We start from the raw sequence: 22640 nt of genomic DNA on the forward strand, positions 1-22640 counted from the left end.
GCCTGGGGAGTGAAGGGTGGCCTGCAAAAGATCACTCCTGCAGGACTCAGGGGAACAGAAAAGGGAATTCCTGGCAGGGTGGCCAGCATGGCAGAGGATGGAATGAGAAGAGGCAGGAAAAGTGGACAGCACCAGGCCCTCTCCAGAAAGCAGGTGTGGGAGGGGAGGGGAGAAGCATGGCGATGTGCACACTGGGACTCAGGAAGGTGCAGGGAGTCCCAGGAGTGGAGGCCTTTTTGCAGGAAGGTGGGATGGAGGGCTTGAGTCTGTTGCCCACAATCTACACTATGTTGTCCTAGGCGGGTGCATTAGCCAGTGTTCCCAGAGTAACAGAACCGATAGGATGTGTGAGTGTGTATATGTATAAAATCATTATAGGAAATTGGCTCACACAACTGTGGAGGCTGGCAAGTCGTCAGATCTGCGGTTGGCAAGCCAGAGAGCCGGGAGAGCCAATGTGTGGTTCCAGTCTGAGTCTGAAGGCCTGGGTACAAGGAGAGCTGATAGTGTAAGTTCCAGCCTGAAGGCTGGCAGGCTCGAGACCCCAAAACTGCTGATGGTTCAGTGTTAGTCCAAGGCTGGGAAAGACCACCTCAAGCAGTCGGGCAGGAGGAGGTCCCTCTTACTCAGCTTTTTTCTTCTATTCAGGCCTTCAACTGATTGGATGAGGCCCACCCCCACTGGGGAGGGCAAATGGCCTTACTCAGTCTGTCCATTCAAGTGCTAATCTCACCCCAAAACACCTTCACAGACACACTGAGAAAGTCTGACCAAATATCTGGGTACCCCATAGCCCAGTCAAGTTGATACACAAAATTAACATCATAGCAGGAAATGACAACAGATCTCAATTTCTGAACCCTCCAGATCTTTCCCCATGCCTGTGTGGTTTGGGGGGCCGATAGACCCTGCTGTTAATTACTGTAAAGGCTGGGAAAGTAAACTAGTTTGGACAAGGGCAACACCTGCCATCACCAGGGAAGTGAGTCTACCCAGTGCAGGTAACCCCTCCACCCAATACGGACAGCTGTATCCACAGCTCTGGGAGTCTGGACTGAGTGAGCTGAGTTCCAGAGGTGGTGGCCAGGACCCTATCTTCTGAAATGCCTGGAGGAGAGTAAGGCCAGATAAGCCCACCGAATAGGAGAGCTTGCACCAGGCAATGCACTGGAGGGGAAGGAGCAGCTCAGTCTGGGATGCAAATTTATGCAAACTAGCAGGTGGGCCCGTGAATCCTGGGATTTTTTTTCCTACCACAAGAGCAACAGTGTTCTGATTCCTCACTGGTCTCTCCCGTTCTGTTTCTCCCGGGGTGCTCCCCGCTATAGGCTCGAGCAGAGCTTCATTCAGTCTTGTCCAGGGAGGCACCTGGGGCTGCCCAGAAGTGGCTGTGGAACTGGGTGGTGAGGGGAGTGGACATGTGGGCTGCCTCCTCTGCCAGGGTCCCTTTCTGGTAAGCGTGCAAGGCCTCTGTGTGCCCGAGAGGGGTGGGATGTGCATGGGCAGGTTGGAAATGCCCCCCGTGTGCCAGATGCCAGCAGGCCTGGTGCGAGGATCACACACTGAAAAAACAGGCCCGTGCCCTAGAGAAAAATGTGGTTTAAGGGGAGGCAGACGTGCAAATAAATGCTCATGTTAACTTCAAGAATAGTGCTGTGTTCAAAAGCAATGGGAAGACACATAAAGGAGCAAAGACTTATTTAATTATCACATCAACCTCAGGAGATAGGAATTATGGGCCCGTTGTTATAGATGTGGAAACTGAGGTTAGAGAAATTCCCTCTCTTTCTCCCTTCCTCCTGCCTAACCTGCTTTCTCTCTGTCCCTGTCTCTCCTCTCCCTGCCCTCCCCCCATGCTCTTTTCTTTTTTTCCTTCCTTTTGTATTTCTTCCGTTAAACAAATATTTACTGAGCACCTCCCATATGCTAAGCACTGTGCCTTGCGCTGGGAGTCAGTAGGGAAATACAGTCCTTGTCTGCAGAGAGATTTACAGCACAGAGGGGACATAGTCAGGACACAGCATCAAAAGCAACATAATTACTATCATGGTAGGAAGAGTAAAAGGCACAATGAGAGCATTACCTGGGAGTTCTCACCCGGTATGGAGTGTTGACCAAGGTCACCCAGCTGGCAAAGGTCAACGCCCCTGTTGCCTGACTCTCTAGTTTTGGGTCTTGCCCGATATGCGGTGAGGAAGGGGACACTGAAGCACTCCCTGGGTAAGTTGTGACCAGGTACTTGCAGGGGTCACGATCTCCTGGACCCAGGACTGTGACTTTAGAGAAATGCCCAGCTGAATAGAGAAAGATTTGAATACTGGAGTGTGGGTTGCATTTAGCTGGCCTTAGCCCAGGGGCTCCAGAGACGCATCCTCAAGGACATAGCCACGTCTGTACCACTGTCACAGAGTGTGTCCTGTCTCCTAGCATGTCCTGAGCACTCCAGGGTTGCACACCATGCTCCTTCGCATCTGTAAGCTGAAAACAAACTGACCAGGAAAATTCTCTTATCTCAGAATCCCAGCCTTTTAGTGGAAAAGAGAGACCCGGAATTAGTTCACTGTAACCAAAATTCACTCCTTCACCTATTAATAAACCCCTAGATATTATCTTTTGAGCATCAATTTGGGACTAAGGCACCAGGCTAGGTGCTGGAGAGAAAAAGAAACATCAAGATGTGGTGTGTCCCGTGGAGTCTGAGGGTGGGGGAGGCAGCGGGAACGTTAAGTTTCCAACTTCTGGTGGGTGCACTGACAGAGCTGGGCCTGGGGCCGCGGGAGCACAGCGAGGGCTGGCCGAGCCTCAGGCAGGATTCGGGAGGGGATGCGGTGTTGGATAAGGCTGGGTGCTGTTTGGACAGGGGTCCTGCTTCCTTCCAGCAAAAGCACATTCCATCCCCAGAGCATCTGAGCCGCAGAGTCGCTTGGTCAGACCTGCGTGTGAGCTGGATACGGTGAGAGCTGTGTGGAGGATGGACTTGGGACGGGAGAGTCTACAGGTGACCACCCAGAAGGCTAATCCAGGGGCTGCAGGGGCAGGAGCGAGGCCCCGTGGGAGCCAGCAGGAGGCATGATGGGTTCTGCCTTGAAGGTGGGGCGCCAGCCCTCCCCGAGGAGCTGCCGGGAAGGGTGGCGTTCGAGGTGTGGGTGCGCATATACCAGGCAGAGGGGAAGTCACGTGACTGCCGGCGTAAGCGCACACGGTGCAGTCTGCTTTGACTTCCGGAAGCCCTGCCGGCCAGCAGACCTCTACCAGGGTAATCGCAGAGCCCCCTCCACGGCCTGGCTAGCTCCATGAGGACAGTACCCTGGAAGCTGGGTTCGGACCACGTGACGGCCAAGGGCGCACAGCTGACGCACACAGGCCTGCTGCTTTCTCTCGCTGTGATAAGGACGGAGAGACTCAAAGGTGGGAGGTGGGAGCTGAGCCCCACATGGGGCGGAACATCAAAGGGAAGATTCTGAATCTCCAGCTATGCACCTGAGCCCTCAGGGTTCTCCTTTCCGAGCCCTAGTTTTTCAACTCTCCTTAGAATTCTCTGGGATTAGCCTTCCAAAATATTCCTTTTTTTCCCCCTAAAGTGGGTTTTTGTTATGTACAACCAACATAACATTAGCTAGTACTCACTGGCCAAGGTGAATTTGCAAAGCAAAAATAATATACTTTTCAAAGCCAATTTCGGACACCTTTGTCTGCAAGTTGAATTAGCCAAATCATGTCTACATTCCTGCCCTTCTAAAATTTGCAGTTCTTCCAAGATCATCTGCTAATCTCAGCTTGGACATGGGCTGGCTTTCAGGATGGGCCAGGCTGGCAGCTGCCTTGAGACACGATGGACCAGGGGCTAAGAGGCCTCTGCCAACCACCTGCTCTGCCAGGGGCCATGCATCCTGGCGTCAGCATCAGCGGGGCCTGGTTACCCCCAGAGTCTGGTCTGAGCCTGCCCAGCCAGTGGTTGGGTAGAGGGCATACAGGAGAAGGAAGCAGGCTGGGTAGGCCTCATCCCCATCAGGGTGACCATCTCTCAGCGAGTGTGACCTAGACCCTGCCAGGACCAGAATTTGAAGGTCTTGTGTGTACTCAGGCCCAGTGACAAAGGTCCGGCTGCATGCTTGTCTCTCCTGCCCTGCTTCTAAGACACATTTTCTGAATGCATTTTAGAAGTTCTTATTGGTCAGGAGGCAATATAAGCCTCTACCATAGAACACAGCAAGAAGCTGGAACGGGAACATTCCGGGTGCATTATAAATTTAATTAATTTGCCTGGGAATATTTCATTGCCTTCTCCCTCATATGAATGAAATCCACACGATTTCCAATCTGTTTCTATGGTTTCCTTCCTCTGTTCAGATACATTAATTAGCTTGTCAGTTCATTATGGACGTGGGTGCCTTTTATCCCCTTTCAAATCTGAGTCCATATTAATTTAGTTTTGATTTCAACAGTGTTTAAAAATAGAGCAAAATTATTTTGACTAGCATACAATCAGGCCTGTAGGTGTTTAAGGGGCTTGTCACACTAGTCTAGATTTCATTGCTTTTCTCTTTCCTGGGAGGGAGATGTGGCTGTGGTCTCCTGTTTTACTTTGCAGGAAGGGGAGTCGGCCTCAGTTTTCCCTATCATATTGAGTTTCACTGAAAACCCTTGACTCTTTGGCCTGCTGGGCAATCGCGAGCTCTAAAAATCATCAGGACTCTCCCGAGGGTAGGCGGAGGCAAATGTGTCTTCACGAAAAGAAAGATTGATTATGCCTTTTTTATTTGGTTGTTGAGAAGCATGAAAACCCAGACTCCCTGAACCTAAGACACGGGGGCCATCATTTAAGACTGTTCCAAAGAGCTGATGCTCTCAATCCAGTGCTCCCCTGGGGCTGCTCAGCCCCTCCCTAGCTTGAGAGCAGTGGGCACGCCGCTCCCACCAGAGAGACTGCCACGGGGCTCACTCAGGCACAGGAGGGCCCTTGTGTCTCAGGCTCTTTGCTTTGTCTTACTCCCAGGACAGAAGTGCCCTAACCTGGCCGTACTTTTGAATCACCTGTCCTCGTAGAAAGTAGACGCCTGGGCCCCCGGCCAGCCCACATGAATCAGAATCTCTGGGGGTGGGGTCCAGTTGTTGGTGTTTGTAAATACCTGATGGGCAGCCGAGTCCAAGAAGCATTGGCTTTTCAAAGTCCTGGTAAAAAGTGGTGTCATGGGTTGAGCTGTGTCCCTCCCCAAAAGATATGTTGGAGTCCTACACCCCGGTGTCTTATCTGGAGATAGGGTCTTGGCAGAAGTAGTGAAGTAAAGAGAAGGTCAGTATGGTGGTCCTTAATCTAACCTGACTGGTGTCCTTACTACAAGGGGAGAGGTTAGGGACGGCACACACGGGGAGAACACCATGTGGAGATGAAGGCAGAGATCAGGGTGATGCTTCCACCAGCCACGGAATGTGAGGGTTGCAGGCAAACCCCAGGAGCTGAGAGAGAGGCAGGGTGCGAATACCTCCTCCCAGCTCTGTGAAGGAAGCCACCTTGCCTATAGCTCGATCTCAGCCTCCTGGCCTCCATGACCGTGAGACAACATATTTCTGTGATTCCAATTCACCCAGTTGTGGTACTTTGTTATGGCGGTGGCAGGAATCGAAGACACAGGAACCTCACCCTCTGTTTGGAGGGGCCCAACCCTGCTGGGAGCTGCTTTTGGAATCGCATTCTAAACCAGGTGGCATCCCTCACAGACACTGTCCCGCAACACTGAGATCATCTGTGATCTGTTTGCCAAAACATCCAGGTAGACAGTAGAAAACTCAGTTTGCCATCGATCTGTTTGTTTTATACGTTGGGGATAGAAGCAATGTAGGCTCTGGATTTTTCACTTCTTACCTGATTTTGCCATTAGCGCTTCACGCCTGCCTCCCCCAACCCCCGTCAGCTGGAGTAACTGAGGTGAGGCACCTGTGAACCTGGCCCCACCTGGTTCTGAAGCCAGTGTTGGCCGGGCCAATAAATAGGAAGATTCCTCTCCCTCCCCAAGGGGGTGTGGTCTGGAGTTTGTCTCGCTACCGGGAGCTTGGCCGTGTTGCTAGCCTGAACCCTCATTTACTGAGGGCAGTGGGATATATAGAGCTGAAGACAGGAGCCTGGGCGCCTTTGCTGGTTTCCGCCTGCTGACTGGGATCTTGGGCTGCTGCTCTCTCTCTCCAAGCCTCTCATTTCTCATCTACAAAACAAAGGTGAGGAAGAACTACCCCTTGAGGTTGTGTTGAGGCTCACCCAAGATGCTGTGCAGAAAGCGGTTGGCACAGAATAAGTTCTGGACTAATGGTGGCTACTGTTACCTTTAGCATCTAGCTTCTTTCTGTTATGTGGCCCCCCCCCCCCCACCCCGTGCCTACAACTTCTGGCCCAGGCCCCTCTGAAGCCAGCCAGTGCTATGTCTGAATCTTGCCGCTGCCTGGTCTGAGTGCTGACCTTGCGCCCCATATCTGCCTGGGGCCCTCCCTGAACTCAGGCGGACCATAGAGAGCTACAGTGTCACCCTCTCATCGGACTTTAGGTATTTCTCCGGTCCAAGTGGGGCTGCCCAAAGCACGACAGTGGAGATGGGGCCCAGTTCTCTCCCACTTGGGGCGGGAGGTGTCTGCTCAGACTCCAGTCTGCTCTCGTTCAGACCTACCTTCCTCCTCCCCCGGGTCAGCTGCCTGAGGCCTCAACAGACGGTGTGAGCAAACTGCCTGCCTCGGGACGCTGGCATGTAACCAACATCAGGACTTTGGGAAACAACAGACTACACAAGTATAACTGTTTTCTATGTTGAACCCTCTTAGACCTTCATCTTTCCATTCTCTGTAGAGGAGGAAGGAGAAAGCAAAAACCCATCTGATTACAGAAACTGAAAAATGGATCTAAATCTACATGGCTCTCTTGGTGCCGTTACAGGCAAAATAGTGAATTTCAAAATGAGGTGAGCACTTCGATAAAACCCGTGTGTGTGTGTGTGTGTGTGTGTGTGTGTGTGTGTGTGTAAATGACACGTGGCATGCTGGATAGCCTCAGTGAGCTAGGTGAGCTCACCCTCCCACATTCCGTCCCGCAGGTGTCTGGTGATGGCCCGTTCAGCTGACCGGGAGCATCCTGTGACCTGGTCTTGTGTTCCCAGCATCTAGCTGGGTTTCTGGCACATACCAGGTGCTCAGTAAATGCTGGACAAATGTAAGAGCAAAGACCTGTCACCCTAGCTTCCTGTGAGCAACCTGTTGCTCACTGCTGTTGCAAGTGTGGCCTACGCTGGTTTCTTTCTCCTTCTTAACACCTCCTAGGTGCTGGGTACTGGGTTGGATGCTTTTCACATACACTGCTCACTCATCTTCCAAGGACCCTGTGAGGAAGGGACTCCTGCTCCCATCTGGCAAAGGAGGCCCCTGAGACTCAGTTTGAAGAATTTGCTTCGGTCCTGCGGCTAACTGGGGACAGAATCAGGAATGTGTTCTGATCTCTGCTTAGTAACTCGGCTCTTTGATTTTTATTTAACTTTTGAAGTTCTTCAACCACATAAACCCCAAGTATACAGTCGCTGTTTTGAGGGCAAGGAAGCAAGTGTAATATTTCTTTGAAATTCCCCCAGTGCCAGGAGTAACTGATAAATACTGTTGATTGATCCCCATGAAAGACCTTGATATCAGACAGCTGACCAGTCTCATGACAAGCCTTTCTCTTTGAGAAACTTCATATCCACGAGTTGGCTCCAGGACCCAGAGATGAAAGCAAGTATTATGTTTGAAGACAGGATTGGGCATCAAGTCTGTAACCCTGGAAACCTGCTTTTCCAGTAACAGCCAGCATGAGTCAAGTTCATGGTTAAGGTTCTTAATACTTTTTAACCTACCATGCCCTGTGCACACAGAGACAGGCACTCAGCATGGATTAAAGGAGCCCAGTTAACCCCTAACTCTTCCTACTTGGTCATTGTGCAGAAGGGGCTGCCAGGTCCTGAAGATTAACTGGTCTGGATTATCTGCCTGGGCAGATTAGCTGGCCCAAATTGGAGCAGCTGAGTGTCCCTCAGCTGAGTGGAGCTAACCGTAGGTCAGGGCAATGGGAAGTCCCGTGCAAGGGAGAGGTCTTGAGAGGTTCCTGTCCTACGTTGCGTGACACGAGTGTGTTCATCTGTTTGGGCTGCTGCGACAAACCCACTACAGACCGGGTGGTTTAAACAACAGATCTTTATTCTTCCTCGCAGTTGTGGAGGCCGGAAGTCTGAGATCAAGGTGTTGGTTAGTTTCTCCTGAGGCCTTTCTCTTGGCTCGCAGATGGCTGTCCTCCTGTGTCTTCAAATGGTCTTTCCTCCGTGTGTGTCGGCGTGTGTCTAACCACGTCTTCTAATGAGGACACCAGTCAGGGGGGATTAGGGTGTAGCCTAATGACCTCATTTTAACTTCATTACCTCTTCAAAGACCTCTTCGCCAGCTACAGTCACGTTCAAAAGGACTGAGGTTAGGGATTCGGGATGTGCATTTTGGAGGACACCATTCAGCCCACAACAGTGAAATCATTGGTATGGATACCAAAAAGGGGCTTATCATGGATGACTCCCCAGCAGTGGCCATGACCTTTGGTCCTGCAAAAGAAGCTTGTTTCCCCTGGGCGGGATCTAAGATCAAGTGCTCTCAATAACCTTTGACGTGGGAGCCTAGAATCCAAGTTATGCCCCAGGACTTAATAAGTAAGAGGATTCTTATCTTCCAAATCACAGCTTTTGAGACTGAAAAAGAGAACTTAATAATTGTTTTAGTGTCAGCAGATACAGACCAGTGTTGTCTGGCAGACTGGAGTAATTGGCCTTACCAAGAAATCATGTCACCGTGGTTTTCTGCTCTCGAAAATCCTACATTGAGTTAGGTCAGTGTATCCCTGGCACTTAACACACAAGAACTTGTGATTTGTTTATTACTGACCTCAAGATACACTGAGTCGTATTGGATTTCTTGGTTGCAAGCAACAGAAACCAATTCTGGGCTGCTTCGAGCAGAAATAGAATTTATATCAAGGATGTTGGTGGCTTGCAAAAGCTCTCGGAGGGCTGGAGAGGCAGGCTGTGGCACAGAGCCGGGAACAACACCCCACATCTCTGCATGGAGGCAGCCGATGAAGGCCTCACTGGGCATACACAGCAGCCTGTGCTATCGATAGCACACGTGCTGGCCGCTCGCCCGCTACCCCTGGACCGGACAGTGGAGCAGGCACTTCCTCCCTTGCTCCTTGGCATTTCACTCTTGGCACAGCAGCTAGGATGTTCTTTAAAAGTTGCAAATCCTATCACATCCATTCTTCCCTGGCTTCCTGTCACAGGTGGATGATTTGGCCCCCACCTTCTCCCCGACCTTAATCTCTTTGTGCTCCATGGATACGAGCTCTTTCCACCCTGGTGTCTTTGAGTCTTGTTAGTGTCTTGCTACTCCCTCTGCCTGGGACTCTCTGCCTCAGAATGGCCAGTTTCTTCTAATTCAGGTTTCTCTTCAAAAGTCATATGGTCAGAAAACAGGCCTTACTGACCACCCAAGCCACAGAAACCCTCCCCTTTGAATGACTCCAGTCACTAGGCCTTGTGTCACTTCTCTGAAATGGTGTGCATTTATTCGTTTGTATTTGTGTCTGTTTCTCAGCTCTAGAATAAGTTTCCTGGGAGCACACCTACTTGTTCCTTGCTGTCTCAGCCCCAGAACACTGCCCGACCCGGGCAAGTGTTCAGTAAATACTAGAGTTCTTCTTCCTCCACAAATGTTTGCTAAGTAAATGAAGGGGCAGCGTTTACCAGAGAGAAGCCAGGGGTTGGAGGGGACACTTTGTCTATTCCAAGGCCAGGGTGGGGGATCAAACGCTCCTGTCTTGTCTTTCTTCACTCCGTGGGAGTAGGAATGCGTCAGTTGATTTTTAAGAGCCAAGACCTACATCTCCTAGAGGGAAGGATATCTGCCTGCCTTCTAGGACGATAGAAAGGGCTGACCCTCCTGCACTCCTCGCCCAGGGAGTGAAGCACTGGCCTGGGAAAATGGCCCCAAAAGAGGTTTATTTTATTTGTTTTGTTTTAACTTTTTCTGCAGAGCAAGCTCATCTCACAGGCCTGCAGGCTTAGAATACCAATATCTGGCTCCACCCTGCCAGCTTTGGGTTAAGTGGTCTGGGGTGGGGCCTGAGCTTCCCTAGAGGTGAACACAATTCCTCTGGTGATTCTCAGAAGAGGCCAACTTCAGAAGCAGTGGCAGAGATCAGGCTCCTCAAACTTTAACAGCTTGAGAATCCCCTGGGGTGCTTCTTGGACAACAGATTCCCAGCCAGCAGCGTTCTACCGAGCTTCCGGGGACTATGGCCAGCTCTCGGACCTCTGAGTGTCCAGGATCTAGAGCTGCCCAAAGGTAGCTGTAGGAGAACTTGAGGAGGGAGCAGGAGGCTCTAATTTGGCCTTGAATGCTTCAACCAGCTGCTTCTGGAGGGCCCTGCCTTTCAAAGGTATGGGGATTTGCCCACTCATTAATGACATTTTGGTTCCAATTTTGCTAGCATGATGTCTGTGCCCATATGTGCACTTCCTCTAATGGGCAGAATTCCCTAGTCGAGGTGGGATCCCAGGGCACAGCTGATTCTCCACCAAGGTGCAATCCAATGGTAATAAGTCAAAACTTCACTTCTAACCCTTGACACACAGTATGTCAGACTTCCAAGACTGGCCTACTGAGGCACACTCGATCAAGCATTTTTTGCTTTCTCAGGTTTGCATACAGGCCTCTGATGTATCCGTACCCGTGTTCCACATCTCCGCTTTACTGGGACCACAGTGGATACCCCAAGCCCTGGAGAACACCAGGTGGGTGCTCTCAGTTCTGACTGCTTCTCAGGACCAAATGGGGTCTTGTTCTTCATTTCTGGGTCCTTCTGATGTTCATAGTCCCCAGCCTCTGTCTTCTGGACCCTTCCCTAGGAATTTTCCAGCAACTTAGCCTGAAACAGTAAGTTCCATCCATCATTTTGCCCCAGGCACCTAATACATTACCTGGAATAATCCTCCCCCGGTAAAGAACTGAAGGAATGAATGATCTCCTCTGCTCTGGTCTCCAGTCTGACCCCAAGCACAGTTTCCTTTAATTGTTGTTTTGTTTTTGAGTAAGAGGCTTCTGTTTTGCCCATAATTATGCTGACTGGTGTTAGGCTTTAGGCTAGTGAGGGGGCACAGTATAGTTCTTGGGAAAACTTTAGTGATTACACATGAGATATTTGTAATCATGGCAATTTTTCATGGAATTTACCAGCCATCATCCCAATCAGTGGTTCTCCGTCCTGGCTGTACTTTAAAACCACCTGAGCAAGGGGTATAACTCTAGATGTTGGGCTTCCACACAAACCAATGGAAACTTTACTTCTGGTTTGAGCCTTGGGGATCTCCACAGATAATTCTGCAGCCCACTAAAGGCAGAGATCCTCTGATCTAATAAGAGTGAGACTGCCAGGAGCTTGGTGTGGTGGTTATTCCAGGAACACCTTCCCGAAGCACATGGGAGTGGTTGGGCTGCTTCCAGCAGGCTGTGTGTATGCCAGCTGCCCCATGTCTTACAACAGTGGTTCTTAAAATGGGGTCCCAGGACCAGGAGCCTCAGCATCAGCTGGAAACCTGTTGGAAATGGAAATTTCCAGTCCAGACCTGCTGAAGCTGAAACCCTAGGGCTGACACCCAGCAATCTGCATTTTAACAAGTTCTCCAGGTGATTCTATTGCAGGCTCAAGTTTGAGAACTCCTGTTCGAGGCCAAAAGGCACATCCATGGCACCTGGAGGAAGTCTGCCTTGCAGGTGTCTGCTCCTTTCCTCCAGCTACACTGTGTCTTACTGGGTTTATTATCAGGCCCAAATCCATCCATGCAAACCAATATCAAGCCTCTGCTATGGCTAGCTATTATTGTAGGCTCCAGAGATGCAAAGGTCCGTTTCCTCACGGAACTCAGTCTATTGAGGAGGACGTATTATTTCAAAGCAATAGCCCAACATAATCATAATCAACAGTGAAATCTGAAAGACTAGCTTATGATGGGGGATGTAATCCAATTTGAGAGGACCGTCTTCTCCAAGGAAGTGACATTTGAGCTGGGGCCCTAAGATTGGCATGAGTTAGGGATGTTTGGGGAAGAGTGATTCGGAAGTGGGAAGGGCATGTACTAAGGCCGTGCAGTGGATGACCCATGACACACCCACGGTGCCGAAAGAGGCCAGCGTGGTGGGAGTAGGGTTGCTGAGCATGGGACAGAGGGCAGTAGAGCAGGGAGTAGCTGTAGTGGGTACCTATAGTGGCCATGGTTGTGTGTGTATATACACACCCATATGTATACACCTTATTTAGAGTACATGTATGTAGTGTATATAGTAGCTATAGTGTGTGTGTGTGTGTGTGTGTGTGTGTGTGCGCGTGTGTGCACTGGGTGTATATTTGAGCCCCAGCTCAAATGACACATTGGTAGTATATACAGTGGCTCTATTAGTATGGCCGCTGGGTCCCTGCGGTTACCCTCTTCTAGGATCACAACCCCTCATTATGCCCTAGATGCGATTTTTTTGCATCACTGCTAACTCCACAGCCTTGGAGCCGTCTTGGAGCCTTTCACCCACCAAGTTTCCCTCATTTTGCGATAATGACAGACCCTGGGAAAAGTGCAGATTGGATTAGCACGCAGTGCTGTTATTTCAGCGCCCTGGGGATTCACAGCTGTGAGTCACAGCTGTGAAAAGCTGGTTCAGTCCCACTCCCTTTCTGTAAATCAGCAATGACCTAAACAAACTAACCTCAATGCCCAGGAAATTTAGCTGGAGACAGTGCTCTGAGAGCTGAAAGGCACTGGACAAAATTGAAACGTTGATGGTTCTCAGAAGCCAAAGCTGAAAGCCAGAATCTATTGATTTGTATGTCTAGCCCCTCCAGAGCTCCAATTTCTCACGGAAATTGCTATTCAAAATTGTTTAAATGGGGACGCTATTGTGTTCCAGTCTCACTGGAGAATTCCATCTTACCAAGAGACTAACTTTGCAGGTCTAATCTTTGTGTAGTATTTTCAAATTAAACATCAACGCGATGCACTCTTTGTGCTCCTAAGTAAGATGTAGTGTGAAATTTCCTAAGGAATTCCTCGAGGAAGTCACAGGGTATCGAAGGAGAAGTTGCGGGTTCCCAGCGGCCCCGGCCAGTGAGAAGCACTCCCAGGAGCAGCTGAATGGAATATGACACAAGTGTGTGGGAGGGACCGATTAACTCTGATCTGTCTGGGGAGGTGATAAATGAAGCCTCATTTCCTTGGTCTTCTCAGACTCTATTTCTTCCATTGCTTTGAGTTGCCTTGTGGATCAAGAGGTGATGGAGGACAGGAGAGGTGAGTAGAGCGGAAGAACCCTTTGCATCTGAACTGGAGGGAAATGGTAATGCAGGCTAGAGCAAAACCTAGTGAGCTGCTAGAACAAAAAGGAGCTGGGGAGGGGCAAAGGCACGGAAGGCCTGTGGTGGGCTGGTTTGAGAGGGCTTCTCTGCAGAGAATCATGATGTGGTGTGAGATGTGGTGTGGATCATGATGTGGTGTGAGACCCACACCTGGGAACAATGGCCGAAACTTGTGTAAAATTACACATTGGCCAAAATGGTGAATTAGCAACAATGAATTTGCCCTTTTCCCTTTCAGATGTCAATTTTATTTTGCCACAGGGGCAGTGAGCAATATTTCATGGGTTATTAAGCACTGCCCTATTAGAATGTTGACCATTTTGAATAGTTTTGGATTTTGTTTTTATTATTTTAAAAACTTTATTAATCTTGAGAGAGACCGAGATGGCATGAGTTGGGGGGCAGGGAGCAGACAGAGAGGGGGAGAGAAAGAATCCCAAGCAGCCTCTGCCCATCAGCACAGAATCTGACATAGGGCTCGATCCCATGAAACTGTGAGATCAGGACCTGAGCCAAAACCAAGAGTTGGATGCTTAACCGACTGAGCCCCCAGGTGCCCCAGATTTTATTGTTTTTATAATGTCTTATTGCTAGTACAATTTCAGGCAATTGTGACTCTTAATTGCTAGTCAGCATTTTCAAGAATTCTTAAAATACTGTATTTTTGCTGTTAGGGAATTCTCCATCTGGAAAAAAAAAAATTAAAAACTGCTTCTGATCACCTGCTCAGGTTTTCATAGCATCTGTAGAACTCTTGAATGGACATCAAAGCCTTTTTTCCCATTTTCTAAGTGGATATTGTTTTAAACAGTTGGTCAATTTTTAATAGGGTGATAGCTATCCCAGGTTGTCTGGGAGTGAGCGTTTTTCCCAGGACATGGGACTTTTCATGCTAACACTGGGAGAGTCCTGGAAAACAGATGGTAGTCACCCGAGGTAGCAATGCTTGCTGGGGCAGAGATGGCCAGCTTGCCCCCAAACGTTCCCATTTTCCTCTCATAGTGTCACATTTTTGCCCATCCAGGGACGCATCCCCAGCCTCCCTTGCATTCAGGGGCAGCCCCTTGACTGCTTCTCCTCAACGGCTGTAATGTGAGCACAGGTGATGTGGAAACAAGTGCTCCTCTACCTTCTTCTATATTCCCTGGATGTTGACACCCAGGGCAACCGTGGAAATGTCACATATTGAAGACGGCAGAGCCACTGTTGACCTGGTTAGTGACTGACTACGTGAGGCCAGTGTCCCTTCCACCCACCTTGCCACCCTTGCCGTGGGGTTTTGTATAAGCCAGACACCGTTTCTATTGGGTTAAGCCAGTGAGGTATCATGATTCCAGCAATTGGTGTTATCATAATTTCTACAGTTCTCCAAGCCTTTTGGGGTGTATTTTTTTTTTTAACATTTTGATTACATGTTCTTTAAAAAAAAAAAAAATCCTTAAACTAACCCCTTCCCGTATAAAAAAAAGTTTACCCCTTTCTCCTACCTCCCACCCCCTGCCTCGGACAACCTCCAATCTGTTCTCTGTATCAATGTGTTTGGCTACTGATTTCAATTCCACATATTAGGGAGATCATACAGTATTTGTCTATCTGTTTGACTTACTTTACTTAGCATAATGAGGTCCATACATGTCACGAATGGCAAGATTATGGCTGAATAATATTCCATTGTGTGTGTATGTGTGTGTACATGCATGTGTGTACACGAACGTGTGTTTAGATACATATACACACGGATACACTTACTACACACATCCATCTATTCATTCATTCATTGGTGGACACTTGGGTTGTTTCCATATCTTGGCTACTGTGAATAATACTTCAATAAACATGGGGTTGCATATATATTTTTGAGTTTTGTGGGGTTTTTAAGATAAATACCTAGGAGTGGAATTGCTAGATCATATGGTAGTTCCATTTTTCAATTTTTGAGGAAACTCCATACTGTTTTCCATAATGGCTGCACTGATTTACATTCCTACCAACCTTTTCTCCACTTCCTCATCAACTCTTGTTATTTCTAGCCTTTTTGATAATAGCCATTCTAACAGGTATGAGGTGATTATCACTGTGGTTTTGATGTGCATTTCCTTGATTAATGATGCAGAGCCTCTTTTCATGTACCTGTTGGCCATCTGTATGTATTCATTGGAAAAATGTCTCTTCAGATCTGCCCATTTTAATTGGATTTTTGTGTGTGTGTGATGGAGTTTTAGGAGTTCTTTATATATTTTGGATATTAGCCCCTTATCAGATATGATTTGCAAATATTTTCTCCCACTTAGTAGGTTGCTTTTTTCATTTCGTCAGTTTCCTTTGCTGTGCAGAAGCTTTTTAGTTTGACACAGTCCCGTTTATTTTTGCTTTTGTTGCTTTTGCTTTTGGCATCAGATTAAAAAAAAAAAATCATTGCCTAGACCTATATCAAGAAGTTTACTGTCTGTGTTTTCTTTTCTTTTTTTTTTTTTTTGCATGCAAAAATGCATGCAAGTGGGAGAGAGGGGCAGAGGGAGGAGGGAGGGAGGGAGAGAATCCATGCTAGCATGGAGCCTGACATGGGGCTTGGTCCCACGATCCTTGGATCATGACCTGAGCCGAAATCAGGAGTTGGGCACTCAACCAACTGAAACACCCAGGCGTCCTGTCTGTGTTTTCTTCTAGGAGTTTTAAGGTTGCATGTCTTATGTTTGGTCCATTTTGAGTTTATCTTTGTGTTTGGTAAAGATAGTGGTCTAGTTTCATTCTTTTGCGTGTGGCTATCCAATTTTCCCAGCACAATTACTTTGTTAAGTTTTAAAATTTAAATTCCAGTTAACATACAGTATTATATTAGTTTCAGGTATACAGTATAATGATTCGACAGTTCTATACATTACTCAGTGCTCTTCATAAGTGTACTTTTTTTAAGTTTTATTTTTATTTTTGAGACCGAGAGACAGAGCATGAATGGGGGAGGGTCAGAGAGAGGGAGACACAGAATCTGAAACAGGCTCCAGGCTCTGAGCTGTCAGCACAGAGCCCGACGCGGGGCTCGAATTCACGGACCGCGAGATGATGACCTGAGCCAAAGTCGGACGCTTAACCGACTGAGCCACCCAGGTGCCCCATAAATGTACTTTTAATCCCCATCACCTGTTTCACCCATCCCATCCACCTCCCCTCTGGAAACCATCATTTTGTTCTCTATAGTTAAGAGTCTGTTTCTTGGTTTGTTTGTCTCCCAACACAATTTATTAAAGAGACCGTCTTTTCCCCATTGAACATTCTTGGCTCCACTGTTGTAAATTGACCACATATATGTGGGTTTATTTCTGGGATCTCTATTCTGTGCCATTGATGTATATGTGTGTTTTTATGATAATACCGTACTGTTTTAATCACTAGAGCTTTGTAATACAATTTGAAAGCAGGGAGCATGTGGTCATCAGCTTTGTTGTTCTTTCAAGATTTCTTTGGCTATTCAGGGTCTTCTATGGTTCCATACAAATTTTAGGATTGTGAGTTCTATTTCTGTTAAAAATGCCATGGGGATTTTGATGAATTGCATTGAATCTGTAGATTGGCTTGAGTGATATGGACATTTTAACAAAATTTTTCTAATCCATGAGCACAGAGTATCTTCCATTTATTCGTGTCTTCCTCAATTTCTTTCCCTAATGTTTTATAGATTTCAATGTCTTTCACCTCCTTGGTTAAGTTTATTCCTAGATACTTCATTCTTTTTGATGCAATTATAAATGAGATTGTTTCTTAATTTCTCTCTGATCGTTCATTATTGGTGTATAGAAATGCAACAGATTTTTGCACATTTTGTATCCTGCATCTTTATTGAATTCATTCTAATAAGGTTTCTATATATAATACGTCATCTCTAAATAGTGATAATTTTACTTATTCCTTTCAAATGTGGTGACTTCTATTTATTTATTTATTTATTTCTTGCTTAATTGCTCTGGCTAGGACTTCCAGTACTGTGTTGAATCAAAGTGGCAATAGTGGGAATTCCTGACTTGTTTTGGAACTTAGAGGAAAAGCTCTCAGCTTTTCACCCCGGAGTGTGATGTCAGCTGTGGGCTTGTGATATTTGGTCTTTATTATGCTGAGGTATGTTCCTTCTAATCGTCTTTAAGAGTTTTTTTTCTTGCTTTTTTTTTTTTTAACCTTTTTTATATATTCTTTTTAAATGAAAAGTCTAGGGAGTTTTAACAATTACAAAAATCATTAATGATCTTCTATGGTCACCATTTGGTAGGACTTTTGCTGCCTGAACTGAAGATTGAAGCTACCTCATGTGGATTCAGATTCAGTCTGAACTTTGATAAAGAATTCTAAGAGCGAGAGTGGTGGGCATATCAATAAGGGAAAGGCCAACTGGCAGATATCTGATAGGGGCAGAGATAATAGAAAGATAGGAGAACACTGTAGGTAATGGTGATCGTTCCATTCAACCTTTGACATAAGGCATTTACTATCCCTTACCCCAGGCTAATGAAAACTGTGTGTGAACTATATCTATACTCCAAGTCTAGAATTCTCTAGAAACCTGAGTAGAGCTGACAGCTCTGTAAGCACTGAGGGTATCAGCAGTCACTTTACCAACCAGACTTTCACTTAGATTTTTTTTAAGGCCTGAGAATAATGATGCTTACCTTTATAAATTGAGACAGTGTATTTAAAAATACCTAGCAACATCTGACAGTTAGTAGAGGCCCCATAACTATCATTTTCCTTCTTTCTTTGCAAAAGCAAAATGGCATTCATTTTTCCCCCCTTACTCACATGATTTAAACGTTCCAGTGTAGTGTATCCATCCCTGAGAAGCAGATGCTAATATGAGATTGGATTTGCAGGAGATTCATGGGGGAAGTGGAGAGAGAGAGAGAGAGAGAGTGCGTGCGAGCAGGAGGTCAGAGAGCCTTCCTTGGACTGTGATGCTGATCTGGACCCCCAGGAGAAGAGAAAGGGAGGAGAGAGAACTTGAGAGTTTGCTGCACCTCTGAGAAGTTCTTGGCCAGGCAACAGGGAACCCCAGAGCAGTGAGTGCCCCATAGAGGATCCTGCGATGGGGAGGGAGGCCCGGCATTTGCTTCTTGGGAACCGCTCTGCATCCAGAGGGTGAAGCAGCTGACTGCCAGCTACGTTGCCTGCAGCCGCAGCTCCCTGGAAGGGAGAATTGAATGGTGCATTCCCATCATTGTCGGCCGTTTAGAGAATTCCCCCCCCCCCCCCCCCGCCCCCCAAATGCACAGGAAAAAATTGTTGAGGGTTTCTCACAGATTTTAGGTTACAGCTAAAACCAAACCTTCAGTAGCTGAACAGAACAAACTGGTGGCAAGTCCTGCTAGGAATGATTAGATTTTGCATAATAATAGCCCGTAGGTAGAAAAAGCCTCTCCGGTGAGAACATTTAAAGCCGCACAGCAGCCTGGGAATTCGAGGCTGCCTGGCAGAAGCTGGGTTAATGTCAAATCCTACAGATGAGACCGCAAAGTGTATCACTCAGCGGAAGTTCTATCACTGAGAGAATTAAGTCTTCTAATTAATTCTCGGCTTTTAAGATATGAAATGAGAAGTGCACAGAGGCCTCAAGCATGTTGGGAGAGTGCTAGCACTCGATCTGCAGACGGAGGCGGATGCAGATTTGGGGGGGAGGGGGAACCTATTTTGTTCTGTGTGCCCCAAAGAGACAAAGGCGGAGAAGGGAGCTAATGGGGGATGTAATGACCTGGGCTTTGTTTCCAGGGTTTTCGCAGATTGAAGTTACTTGGCTGATCTGGATGTCAGTCTGGTGTAAAAAAAAAAAAAAGGGGGGGGGGGTGCTGTTCCGTACTTCTGACTTTCCCACGGCAGATTGGCAAATTTAAATTTTAGATGGACTGTGGATTCCAGGTGTGAGTCCAAGTTTTCTGGGGCCTGAAGCTTACATCATTTGTGGGAACCCCTTTTAGACAAAGGATAGAAAATACTTAAAATTAGGTAAGCAGATGGATACTTAGAATGAAGAAAGAAATCAGCAAATTACAAAATGTGAATATCTGACAAATAGCACCTATCACAGAATCCAGAAAAATAACCTAATGTTTTAATGAACAAACGACCTGAGGTGCCTCCATAATACTTTATCCTACATTTTTGTCTATAATACTTTATCCTGTATTTTTTGGTTATATGCTTTTGTCCACCTCCTCCTGTAACAGTGATTTTGGAAGATATACGAAATCGTGTTCTCTTTTATAAATAAGGTAACTTAGGGGCACCTGGGGTGGCTGGCTCAGTTAAGCGTCTGACTCTTCATTTCAGCTGGGGTCATGATCTCACAGTTGGGGGGTTCGCTAGGGCTTTGCTCTGACAATACAGAGCCTGCTTGGGATTCTCTCTCTCCCCCCCACCTCTCTGTCTCTGTCTCTGTCTCTCTCTCAAAAATAAACTTAAAAAAATAATTTAGACCTCCTGTAGTATGCTTCATCAAAAAGTTTCTTCCCCAGTTTTATTGATGTTGACCTATAAAATGAAATTTTAATTGATGGCTGGGACGTATAAAACATGTGACCTCACATCCCGAAGTACAAAGTGTTTGTGTTATTGCTATAGGTTTGTGTGTTATGAACGCAGGAATTCTATTTCATAGAATTGCCGTAGGAAAGAAAAATGCGGTATATTTATAATTATATTATTGAGTATATTCCTTATAAGAGAGAACTTCTCTTTTGGTGAAGCATCTGAAAACTGAATTCCCGGCTTATATTCATATGTCTAGGGGTTGGAAGGATTTTCTCCACACAAGCTTCTGGCTTGGACCTTTTCAAACCATGTTTCTTTCCTACCCCACAAGAGTCGGTGGTGTCAGGTGCCAAAGAAGACCCATCGCCATGTCGATGTGACCCCTGGCCTTGTGGGCTGATCAGGGCCTTCCAGAGAGTCTATCTTAACCACTGTGACAGCACGACTTAATTATACATGGGAGGGACTTCACAACAACACATAAATATATCCCACTAGACCCGAACGAAATGGATCCTCAGTTTAACTTTTAGAAAAGAGTTAAAGAGTTTTAGAAAAGGTAGTACAAGGTTGCAAAATTAAAGAGGCAAAGAAGAGAATAAATGCAAAATACGGTATCATTCCTGTGTCCCCAACACCCAGGTCTGTCATGCTGAGATAACCTGAGGCACAAATTTGGTCTCTTGTGTTTCTGTTTTATTCATGCCAACAATTATGTGTATGTATATATATATATATATATATATATATATATATATATATATATATATGTATGTGTGTATATATATATACACACATACATACACACAATCACATTTGTTTCTATTTAAACTTTTTACGATAGGTGTATGCATATCATAGTCTTTTCCCCCCTTTTAAAGAAATAAATGCAAGCATACCATAGGCACTACCCTCCATGCTTTTACATTTAAGACTTTACAACTCACAAATTGTTCCATATCCCTAAAGGTCTTTCTTATTCCTTTATTACAGCTGCATAATATTAAACTGTCAGAATGCATTTAACTATTACCTTACTAATGGACACTTGGTTCATTTGTGATATTTTTTTTTGTTCTATTATAAGCAATGTTTCATTGCATACATGATTTCTCATATATGCAAGAATGCCTAGAGGATAAATTCTTTGAATTAGAATTGCTACATAGTAGCATTCAATACATGTGGCTTTGATTAACTATCACAAACTGTCGTCCACAGAAGTACTGGTACCCCCTTGCCTGCTGTATACGGAGATGCCTCTTTCTTCACATCCTTGCCAGCAAAGTTTGTCTTAAAATTTTTTGATCTTGATCGATCTGATAGATTAAAAAAATAGTATTGGAATGTGGTTTTTCATGTGCATTTCTTTTATTATGAATTCAGCTTTTTTTTTTTTTTTTTTTTAGTATGAATGTACCCTTTTGACCCTGTTTCTGTTGTCACATCTTTCTCTCTCTTCTGCCTCCTTCCACCTTAAAAATCCTTCTGATTAGTTGGGTTCACCCCCAATTTTTTTTAAATAATTTTTTCATGTTTATTTAGTTTTAGAGAAAAAGAGACAGGATGGGAGAGGGGAAGAGAGGAGACAGGATCTGAAGCGGGCTCTCACAGAGAGCCCGATGCAGGGCTCGAATTCATGAACCATGAGATCATGACCTGAGTGGAAATCAGATGCTTATGACTGAGTCACCCAGGTGTCCCTGGTCCACCTCAATTTTAAGGTCAGCCATAAGCAACATTAATTCCATTGTAATTTGGGCTCCTCATAGGTTTCTTTGTATTCTTTTGCTCTGGTGATTTTTGTTACTGATGCTTAGTTCTTTGTGTATTAAGGAAAATAGCCCTTTGAGGCAGGAATTGCAGATGAGTTCGTGCTCTTCCCGTAGCTTGTTATTTGCCTTTGCTTATGATGATTCTTAGCTTGAAAAATCTTAAATTTTATGTAATAGAATTTATCTGCTTTTTCTTTTGGCTCTGGGACCCCCCCCCCCCCCTCCGCCCCACGCATACTTCGGCCTTCCTTGCTCTGAGGTTAACTAAAGAATTCTCCTGTGATTTCTTCTGCTTTTATGATACTATTTTATTTTATTTTTAAACTTAAATGTTTTTGCCACCTGGAATGTGTTTTAATGTAATGTATAATAAATAACTCCAACTTTCCCCCCCCACCCCCCCCCGACGACCACCCAGCTAATTTACCATTATCTTTTCCGCATTGATTCGAAATTCATTTTTGTTGCTATATAATAATTTTATGTATTTGGATTAATTTCAGTTCAGCGTCCTGATCTGTCTGGTTATTTATGTACTAGGATCACACTGTTTAGTAGCCTCATGTTTAAATATCTGATAGAGATGATTCTCCCTCATTATTTTCCTGGTTATTCTTATTTGTCCATTTTTCCATATGAACTTTAGAATTTGTCCATTTAAAAAATCCTATCGCTTATTTAATTGGAATCATGTTAAAATTTATGGACTAATACCAGGAGAACTGATGATATCTTTATGATATAGAGATTTCCTATCCAAGAACATATTAAGTTTTTCCATCTGTTCAAGTCTTTTCTGTGATTTAAAGTTTTCTTCACATCTTATACGTTTAGTTAAGCTTATTTCTAGGGGATATTTTATTGTTGCTATTGGAAATAGGATTTTTCTTCCATTTTACCTTCTAATT

At 45.9% G+C, this 22640-nt stretch overlaps 1 protein-coding gene across 1 annotated transcript in view; it reads right to left on the reverse strand.

The window, feature by feature from the left end:
* SERPINE3 (serpin family E member 3) overlaps positions 1-22640 on the reverse strand; it is a 103334-nt gene that overhangs the window by 53704 nt on the left and 26990 nt on the right. Inside the window, exons 4-7 of the mRNA XM_042954266.1 lie at positions 10778-10951; positions 8935-9072; positions 5035-5129; positions 3253-3381 (exon numbers count right to left, since the gene is read on the reverse strand). Of these exons, the coding sequence (XP_042810200.1) occupies positions 3253-3381; positions 5035-5129; positions 8935-9072; positions 10778-10951 (536 nt within the window). The remainder of the gene's footprint in view (positions 1-3252; positions 3382-5034; positions 5130-8934; positions 9073-10777; positions 10952-22640) is intronic.

Source organism: Panthera leo, chromosome A1, assembly GCF_018350215.1.
Source record: "Panthera leo isolate Ple1 chromosome A1, P.leo_Ple1_pat1.1, whole genome shotgun sequence".
Taxonomy (NCBI): domain Eukaryota; kingdom Metazoa; phylum Chordata; class Mammalia; order Carnivora; family Felidae; genus Panthera; species Panthera leo.